The sequence below is a fragment of the Capra hircus genome, chromosome 1 (genome assembly GCF_001704415.2).
Source record: "Capra hircus breed San Clemente chromosome 1, ASM170441v1, whole genome shotgun sequence".
Lineage (NCBI taxonomy): Eukaryota > Metazoa > Chordata > Mammalia > Artiodactyla > Bovidae > Capra > Capra hircus.
The window spans coordinates 95,970,246-95,980,525 of NC_030808.1; the positions used below are offsets into that span (position 1 = coordinate 95,970,246).

At 41.1% G+C, this 10,280-nt stretch overlaps 1 protein-coding gene across 6 annotated transcripts in view; it reads left to right on the top strand.

The window, feature by feature from the left end:
• TNIK (TRAF2 and NCK interacting kinase) overlaps positions 1-7,918 on the top strand; it is a 396,955-nt gene extending 389,037 nt beyond the window's left edge. For all 6 annotated transcript variants that reach the window (XM_013964598.2, XM_005675313.3, XM_013964609.2 and 3 more), the window contains 4 exons: positions 651-800; positions 2,586-2,745; positions 2,995-3,134; positions 5,278-7,918. In XM_013964598.2, coding sequence (XP_013820052.1) covers positions 651-800; positions 2,586-2,745; positions 2,995-3,134; positions 5,278-5,361 — 534 coding nt within the window. In that variant the 3' untranslated portion in view covers positions 5,362-7,918. The remainder of the gene's footprint in view (positions 1-650; positions 801-2,585; positions 2,746-2,994; positions 3,135-5,277) is intronic.

A 10,280-nucleotide genomic window follows, 5' to 3' on the forward strand; every position in this document is an offset into this window, starting at 1 on the left:
GCTCTTTGTTTTCTTTCTAGGTAAACCCAGCTAGCCAATGTAAGCCGCAGGTCTTGAGATGTACCACCTCAACCTTCCCTCTCTGTTGGTCAAACCCAAGTCTCAGATCTCTGCATTAAGTTTAGAGAAGGTGCTGATCTGATGGGCACTCATTCACCAGGACAATCAGAACCAGAGCAGGCATGATAACTCAGAACAGGCTTATTTAGCACAGAGCTGGCCCCAGCTGCCCCCCTCCTCAGGCTGTCCCTAAACAGGTAGTAACCATGCATGGGCCTGGCTGTCACTCAGGAAGGAGAGGAGCCAGAAAGGTGACCGGACCTTCTTGGGGAAAAGGCCAGATATAAACAGGAAAGAACAGCAGTATCCGGGCACCATATGTTTAGTATATGATAACACTATCAAAATTGACAACTGTAAACCAACTTCTCTTCCCTGGAGGACAAGGGGTAGAGCAAGGGGCACGAATGGATGCTAGACTCTTCCTCCTAGAGCCAGAATATGACTAGCTCTAAAATTGAAAGAAAGATTTCCTAGCTTTTTGATTTAAGAAAAGTCAGACGTGAACTTCCACAGGAAATAGCTAAAGGAAAAATCCATTAAGATAATGTCTTTGCATGATGTGGACTCTCACAGGGTGATTTTTAAAGTCTTTTGCAGATCTCCAGCACAAGCCACTGCTTGTTGATCTCACAGTAGAAGAAGGTCAAAGATTAAAGGTTATTTTTGGTTCACACACTGGTTTCCATGTAATTGATGTTGATTCAGGAAACTCTTATGATATCTACATACCATCTCATGTAAGTTCCCAAAAGCAGACTGTCAAGACTCTCTGTTCGACAGTCTGCATGTAGAGATTTGTTTTTGTACATTTGTGGTGAAAGTCATGCTAACTTTTACTAATCAGTAAAGCAGATAGACTTTTAGCCTTCACCAAATAGATTATACTTTTCATACATAAAACATGTAAATTTAACTAATTTTTACAGCTGCTTGAAACTGAGTAACATGTAATAGCAATTATTTGCCATTTACTGGACATGTTGTTTCCTTGGATTTTATATTAAAATACATGTGATGTTTTCATTCAAGGGCACAAATTCTTTTTTTTTAAAGCAAGGGGAGGAGTAAAAATGCGCTTCTATTTTTACTTTATGAAGGAGATTGGTTCATTTTATGTGGAAGAAGGCCAGTGGTCCTTTCTCTGCTCTCCTTCCTCTCTTCAAGTAGAAGGCAATATCATGTGGTAAAGTCAGACACCCCCAAGCACATGCTCTGGCTCTAGCATGTATTCACTTTGCAATAATAGGCGCATAATGGGCAGCCTCTTCGGCCTTCAGCTTTCACATCTGTAAAATGGGCTAAGAGGACCTATCACGAAGAGTTATCATTGGCATTAACTGAGGTGATGCATCTAAAGAACATGGCACAGGGTCCTGCAATTTGCAGTATTCATATTACTATCCTGACACATTGCCTGAAACATGACTTTTTAAGGGAAATGCTGCCCATGGTTTCACGTAGTAGAAGTGCAATGTAAATTGTGTCTCCAATATGTATATAGTCCCAAGGCTAACATACAGTAGAAACTAGTCATCAACAAAGTCTGAGATTCAGTCTGTTGCTTTTTAAAGAGTTTAAAGACTTTACTCCACAGAAGCACAACAATTGAAAAAAGTTGCTTTGGTGCATGACACACGCACATCATTTGTTACCACGTTGCAGCTTTCCCTCACGTGTGTGTACATGCACACGGACTCGCAACCCGTGCTCTTTTATGAGGGGACCGAGCCACCCCATGATCGTTCTCCAGCCCCTCGGTCATGTCCACCCTGGAACCTACTGGACGGCCATGACACTCTCCACCAGGGGGTCACAGCAATCCCATGTCTGTCTTCATACACGTCAGTCTACGCTTATTTGAATAGTATGATTCTTTTTAATGAATAGTAATTTAAATTTTTTTCTCAACAAGCCATTAATTTGGATTATTCTTTTATTTGGTCACCCAGATAAACAATCTGTATGGAATTTTCATAGCCTATTTTGGTCCCAACTTTTGGTCCCATGTAGGCTGTTTCCAGCATATTCAACTGGTTTGCGCTTTTCCTCATCTTTTTTAAAAGTAGACAGAAAACACGAGATTTTTTTCAATGTTCATGAGAATGTGCGCAAATCCCAATTTTACCACCCCATGCTAGTACAGCTTTGGTCAAGTTACATAACCCCTCTGAGATGCAGTCACTTCCCCTGTAGACAGAAACACCTACCATGTGGAGCTGTTCTAAGACCCAGAAGTTACGTATGTAAAGAGCCCATGCTTGGCACAGGGCAGGTGCTCTGACGTTGTAGTTGTTGCTTTTAGGAACAGGTGAATTGGATTCTTGACTTCATCCCAAAGTTTGTATTTACCAGGGTATTTGGCAGGTCAGTGGTTAAATTAAGCAAAGCAAAACGTCAGTCTCTAGAGTGCAAATGAAAAAGAGAAATGAAAGAACTTGTTTTTTTCAGTTCTTAGAAGTCGATAGTTAAGATACTGTCTCATTTTGAAAAAGAATAATGCCTGGCCTTTCTTTGTCTTCCAGATTCAGGGCAATATCACTCCTCATGCCATTGTCATCTTGCCTAAGACAGATGGAATGGAAATGCTTGTTTGCTATGAGGATGAGGGGGTGTATGTAAACACCTACGGCCGGATAACTAAGGATGTGGTGCTCCAATGGGGAGAAATGCCCACGTCTGTGGGTAGGTTAACCATTCCTTATCTCCTTCAGCAGTTACACCCCCCAAATGAAACGAAAGTCAAGAAATGTGAAACAACCATTTGATTCCACCAAAAAAAAAAAAAAAAAGTCTGTGAATAACACTTGTAAGACTTGCTTTGTCTGTTTATCTCAAGTCGTTTGTCATTTTTGTGGTTAAGATGTGAACAGATGCTGTGAGTTATTGCCCATCTAATGTTTTTAATGCAGTTTTGGAAATTCCTTTTGACAGCCTACATTCATTCCAATCAGATAATGGGCTGGGGCGAGAAAGCTATTGAGATCCGGTCAGTGGAAACAGGACATTTGGATGGAGTATTTATGCATAAGCGAGCTCAAAGGTTAAAGTTTCTATGTGAAAGAAATGATAAGGTAAATCCGTTTCAACATTTGCATTAGTGTTTGCATTTTAAGAGACCACCAGGTACCTGTGAAACCTTCATTTTCCTTTATACCGATTTGAATCACATCTGTGTTGAACAATCAATATTATCTTGAAATGGCATTATTTGGTTTGACTCATGTGAACCCTCAAAATACACTATTCACACATCAAAAAAAGACATGAAAACATCTAAAAATTTCTTGTAAACTCTTAGTAACTTGTGTGGCCTGCAGGCCTTAAGATGACTCAGCAAATACCCCCAATTCTCCTAAACACTTAGTAGAGTTGGCCCATCATTAATCGTTTCACAGAGGGTCAACCTTACACTCCATGTTTAGACTTTTCACAGAATCACTGTTGGGGCATAACCCGTCACATCATATTCAGCTTTAAATGTCAAACCTGTGACATGTAGAAATATAAAGATTTGAGAAGTGCCACCTGTTCCTTGAGGAATGCACAGTCACAAACTCAACTAGTGCCATGTCCTGTGTCATGCCAGCCGTGTTTCTTCTGAAGTATCATAGGGGGACTGTTTTCCAGTGAAATTGGCAGTGTTCGTCTGGCATAACAGTCGCCCAGAAGGGTATTCTTCCCCCTTGCCCTCCCTGTAGACTCACCCAGAGTTCTTGGTAGCTAAGCTATACTGCATTTGTGAATCCATCCTTTGTGACTATGGTCAGTTTAGAAATGCCGTCCCCCAATTCAGCCAACGTAAACATTTATAGAAAAGAGTGTGATGGGTTGAACAGACCTACGTCTCTTGGCTCTCTCCCATTCCCTAGAAGCCAGGCTGGTCTTAGTATGACCCTGGAGCAGCCAATTAATCTGACATGATGTGGTCTGGGTGGACAACAGTTGGGAGGGGCAAGAATGGTTTCCAAGGCCTCATCAGAATATGCCAGAAAACAGACCTGACCCCAAGTAAAATTCCAGCCCCCACCTAATCTCCAGGGATCCTAAGGCCAGGACTGATCTAGGCACGGACCCCCAAACTCTAGAAGCCCTTACTGCAAGGCCTGTCCACACCCTCAGGAACAGGCTGAGAGCACAGCAGTGTCAGGGCGCTGAGGCTGAGAGCCGGGGCACACACAACCTGGAGAGCAGCAGCCCTTTCCTCCCCTTGTGTTTCCACACGTCCTCTGTGCTTCCCCCCGTGATCACTGACCCCACAGTAGCTTTACTAACATATGTAGCATTAGCTGAACAACACACATTTCCACAGAGCTTCCTACGAAGCTGTTGGGAGAGACAGCAATGTTCTAAAGAAGTTGTGGAAATGAAGTAGCAGAGACTTTATACTAGTGACAAAGTAAATGCCTTGGACCAAAGTGTGGTGTCGGCTGATTCTTAAAGGACTCGGCCAAAGCACGTAATATTACTTTCCTAGGCAGCGGTTCATGGATGTTCAGCTCAGGCAAGCAGTACCCCAAATCTTGCTCCCTTCTCTCAGTTGTTGGATAAAATGATTTAGAAGACCCAGACCTAATGGACTGCGGTTCTCCTTATGAATGCCATGATCTCCTTCAGCCTAGGATATGCCTTCTTCATCACATCAGCAGAGAAGCCAAGTGTTAACTCTTGAAATGCCAAAGTGAATAGGCATTAAACACCTTATCCTATCCGACTAGAGCCACTTGTTTGTTTGTTTTTTTTAATTGAAAAATGAAGCTGTATAGTAGGCAGTAGGCCCCAAATTCTCTCTTGACTTTCATTCCCAAAGTCTGCCCTCTTGTTATTAGGAGAGAGATGAGGGGAGCCCTTGTGACTTTCCAGAAATTAACAAAGGACCTATTGTGTTCTTGACCAGAAATCCAGCATATTATCCTAGCATGAAACTCCCTTGTAAAAAGTGAGCACCCAGAGGGTTGTTGCAAATCAAGATGTAGTCCCTTCCTGGTCCCTGAAGGCCAATACCATGATAAGTAATAGTAACCTTATAGGAATAAAGGCAGGAATGCCCACAGAGGATGCGGTGTATTAAAAGATGCTTTAAAAACACCAGCCATTGAGTCTTAAGAGCTGACACATGGCAAGGATAGGACATGTGAGAGAAAAATGGATGGACGGTTGAAGAAAAGCGGGAGAGAAACCATGCAGTTGAACTAACTTCTTTTTAATTTCAAACAGGTATTTTTTGCATCCGTGCGATCTGGAGGAAGTAGCCAAGTGTTTTTCATGACCCTCAACAGAAATTCCATGATGAACTGGTAACAGAAGAGCACTTGGCACTTATCTTCATGGCGTTATTTCTAATTTAAAAGAACATAACTCATGTGGACTTAATGCCAGTCTAGAGGCAGAATCAGAAGGCTTGGTTGAACATACTGCTTTCCCCTTTTCCTCTCCCTCCACCCGTCCCGATACAGTCCATCTTTCAATGTTGCAGCCTGGTTGAGGAGAGAAAAAGGTGGCAGGAATTTCCAGGAGATCCCCAAGAATGCTGCGTTGTCTATGGACAGAGATGGACCATGTGCCCTTCGGAGTTAGGGATAGAAACAAATATTGTGTGCTCTTATGATTAAGCTGTGTTACGGTGGATTTTTTAGTTTTGTTTTGTTTTTTACCTTTTTTTTCTTTACCCCCTTACTTTGTAAGAATGGGGAGAGAACGCATACTGAGAAAGTGTCTGTTTTTAATTCTGTCTGCCTGCTAGCTTTAAGTATATGATATGTTGTTAAGATCTCCAACTTCAAATGGTGAGAGACGGCACAATAAATGTACCTTATCTCTTTACACTGAAGGCCATAACTACACAGTGGGGTAATTTTAGAACTCTTTTGCCTTCACCAACCCAAGAGGTTGCTTTTTGATAGCAACTGCTAATGAATTTTTAAAAGAGAAGAAAAATACTAGTATTCCCCTCTTTTGGGAAATAGATTTTAAGTGGCTAAACTACTAGCCTTAGACTAATAAAATCAACTACCATTTTTGTGAGTCTGGCAGGCCCTATTTTATAGGGCCCTGTACAGAACAGAGTGTGTCTCATGGGATAGTAGTGCCATTGAGTTAAGTTGACTCTAGTAAATGAGGGACTCTATATACAACGTTGCCTCAATGATTACTGCAACAGATCAGGGCAAAAGATGGGATGACAGAGGGGGTCAGATGGAAAGAGCTTCTGGAAACAAGCTAAAAATGTATATATATACACACACATTTTTTTTTTCAAATGCACAAAACTTCCCAGCTAGGAAGTCACTCTGTTTGGGCTTCGTTAGGAGTTAAGACCTTGTTCTTTCTGGGAATTGGAGAATCGATGACATCCAGGCTCTAGTTGCTCCCAGCTTCCTCCTGAGGTGCCACTGTCTCAAGATGAAAACTGTGACTGAAAAAATAATAATAATAAATGTCTCTGAGCTGCCTGTGTTCTCTCTGGGTTGGTGAGAGAAGGGACTAGACTACTAAGCCTGCCTGGGACCCAGCAGGCGTCATTGGTTCAGATTTTATAGAACTTGAAAGCAAGGCTTTGGCCAAAATTCTGAGACCCTAATCATTTTACCTTCCTCTAAATTACCCAACATCCGGTAAACAACGTTTGTGCAGAGATATGTATGTATTTTGTTCAGGTTGACTTGTGTCCTTATAAACTCTTCCACGGATGATTTGAACTTTTGTGACTGTCTGGGATTTTTTTTCCAAAGCTCTGAGCATGGCCGCCTGTGGTATCAAGGTGTTGCAAAACAGTATCTGTGTTGCGCTTCCTGTTTTAACCTACCTCGTTTCGTTTGTTTCGTTTCACTGTTCATCACAGCAGTGTTATCTCCAGGAGACATATAGAGAGCTCAACTGGCAATCTCAGGTGTATTTCACATTTGAAAAAAAAACAAAACAGTAGTTGACCAAATTGTTCTTGAAAAATTGAAAAAAAAAATCCAACAGCAACAAAACTATTGTGGCTCGTTTCTGGAGAAAACAATTACTGTAAACAGATCCAAAACCAAAAATATGAGCCTACTGATTTTGCCTAAATACATGAGCAGCTGATGTACTATTAATGAGAACGAAATACACATTAGGAAAACAGCGCCATTTCAATCTGGTGGCTTGGGCAAGGGAGGGACACAGAAGGGGAACTACTCTAGTTTTTGAAGTGGCTGATTCTGCCCCTCCTGTAAAGGTGGTTGTCATTTGCATTTATTTAAAGCAGGTAACACACAAATGGAATTGAGGATTATCTTCAGGCGATCACCAAGATGTCCTCATTGTGGTCCCTTTAGCACTCAAAAGCAATGAAATCCTCCCGTTCTCATTTTTACTGCTAAGGTTCTGCTGCTGAACAATAGGATCTTCGCAAATTCCATGCCACAAATTCAGCAATAACGTTTGGGATCGAATAGCAACTACTGTCATTGGATGCTGACGTGGACAAGACATTGATTTGGGTCTCATCTCCGCATGTGATTGCCACCAGCTCTTTATATTGCTGCTGTGGTATTTTGAACCAGAAGCTTCTTTAAATTATGTTGCAAACTGATCTTTGTTTTATGTTTTGTTCCGTTTTGATTTCTAAGTGATAAGTTCGGAACACACAGCTTTAACTGATTTTTTTTTTATTGTGGGATTTGGGGTACAGTAAAGAAATAAAAGGGAATCATTGTGTTTAAACATAAGGTAGTTTGTGAATGTATTTTTTAAAATCTAGATTCATTGAAACAAAAAATCATAAGAAGACAATATTAATGCAGTCTTGTTTACAGTATGTACACTGACATGACATAGACCATGAGCTTTTCTGGTGCCAAGAAAAATAAAACACAGACGTTAACCATCAAGCCATGCTTTTTATATTTTTGTACAAATATTTTACACAGAGTACAAAGCAAAACGAAATTTAAAACAGCCCCCCACAAATCTGTGCTCCTTAAAAGATTTCTAAAGAATTCCTTGAAGCTTTTATCTCCAAAAATACATTTTCCTCCATAAGGACAGGTCCTAGCCCTGAAATACTGAAGGCCTAGGTCATGCAGAATATTTCAGAATAACTGTTCTTGTGGCTCATAACAATTACCAACATTTCAGTTTGCCTTAATTCTTTTTTTTTTTTTTTTTAGCAGAAGCAAGGGGGTGGTTGTGCTTTTCATCTCTCAATATCATCTTTAAAATGAGCCAATTTTAGAGATTAAAAAATTCACCTGTGAGAAAAACTAAAACTGAAACTAGTTTCAAAGCCAAAAAAAGTTTTTATCAAGATTTGTATACAAAGAGAAATGGAACCCTCCCTCCCCCAGAGTTTCACTGCTGCTGCTGCTGCTGCTGCTAAGTTGCTTCAGTTGTGTCTGACTCTGTGCGACCCCATAGACGGCCTCCTACCAGGCTCCCCCGTCCCTGGGACTCTCCAGGCAAGAACACTGGAGTGGGTTGCCATTCCCTTCTCCAATGCGAGAGAGTGAAAAGTGAAAGTGAAGTTGCTCAGTCGTGTCTGACTCTTAGCGACCTCATGGACTGAAGCCTACCAGGCTCCTCCGTCCATGGGATTCTCGAGGCAAGAGCACTGGAGTGGGGTGCCATTTTCTAGTTTCACTAGGTCGTTTCATTCCTTGCTACTCAATATTGATGATCATGCAGTGAAATCCAGTGCGGCTGCTTACACCACAGTGGGGGGCCAGGGTCTGTCAGGTGATTGTCATTGCTGGGTGCTAGTCCGGGGCATTAGTGAGGATTCCTCCATGCAGCGCATGGTGGGAGCAGATGACCTACAAGATCCTTTAAGATGGGGAGAGTTCTCCCCATGCCAGTTACATTCAGATCGTTGTCCTTGCACACAAGCTAAGGGAAGATATCTTGCACTAAGTGCCACCCAAAATCTACTGACTATTTAAATAGAGCTCATTTTTCTTGAAGACTTTCTAACAGCCTCAAGAAGACCAAGGGCTATTTCAACAGTGTAGATTAAGATACAGATGACATCCCACGAGGCCACTCAAACAGGTATTCCATTTTTCTCACACTTTAACATTGCTTTCTAAGGCATACTTCTTACGTACATCGCATCAAGTACACATTTTTTTAAAGCCTGTTAATTCCTGGTTGTCAAGACCTACTAACAGTTTTCTGTCTGCTCTTGTGACTTATTGGTAAGTGGTGTCTCTGGTCCCTCCTGTGCAGTAGATTAGAAAGATTTGAAAAATTCAGGCCAGAGCCATTTGGGTTTTGTCCGTTGCCCAGACAAGGAAGCAGCTGAAGTCTAACCTCACATTCCATAAGCTAAAAAAATAAAAAAAAAATTTCCCTACTAGTACGTGTCCTAGTTCCTGTCACTGTATTCTTGAAATGTTGAAGAGCTGTTTGTGTTAATAGTGTGTGTTGTCTTTCAAAGTCTGCTTGAACAGGCATCACTTTCATTCATGCTGATTGCTTTAAGATACAAGATGTGCCATATTTTTAAGAAAGAACATGCCGTTATTGGTCAAAATTTTTTAAACTTCTGGAGGAAAATAGAATATCCGCAACATGCTGATGGCAATTCTGAATGACTCTGTCATGCTCTAACCATCTCAACAGTTTTGGTGAATTATTAGTCACTTTTTCGTTCATTCCTCTTAAACTTAAATCTAAACAAATCAAAAAATAACAAACAAACCCAAAACTGACTTAACTGAGACTATATAGTTACAACCTAAAATCCAAAAATCTAAATTTGATTTCATTTGCCTGTCAATATTTCTCATAAATACCATTACATTTTGGCCTTGATCAGGGTCGCAATCAAGAATCTTAAAATGCTCTGTCCTTGTATGGGTCTCAAAATGGATATAAACTGATCTTTCAGAAGCCCCAGCTAAAAAGAAAACCTCTTGAGAATTTGCAAGTTTAAAACTGACCATTGAGGGACTTCCTGGTGGTCTAGTGGTTGAGACTCTGCGGTTCCACTGCAGGGGGTACCGGTTCCATCTCTGGTCAGGGAACGAAGATCCCTTACCCTGCATGGCACAGCTGAAAAAAAACTGACCATTTACACATGTCCACCAAACATTTTCTAGTATTTCTTGATTTCCAAATTGTATCATTGGGATTTGGGGGCTTTTCTGTAGCTACTTAGGATATTCAAAAATTTGCATAACATTAAACAGTATGAGACCATAACTCTCTGCTTTGAAAATTATTCTTCTAAGGCTGTCATCCCAGAAAAT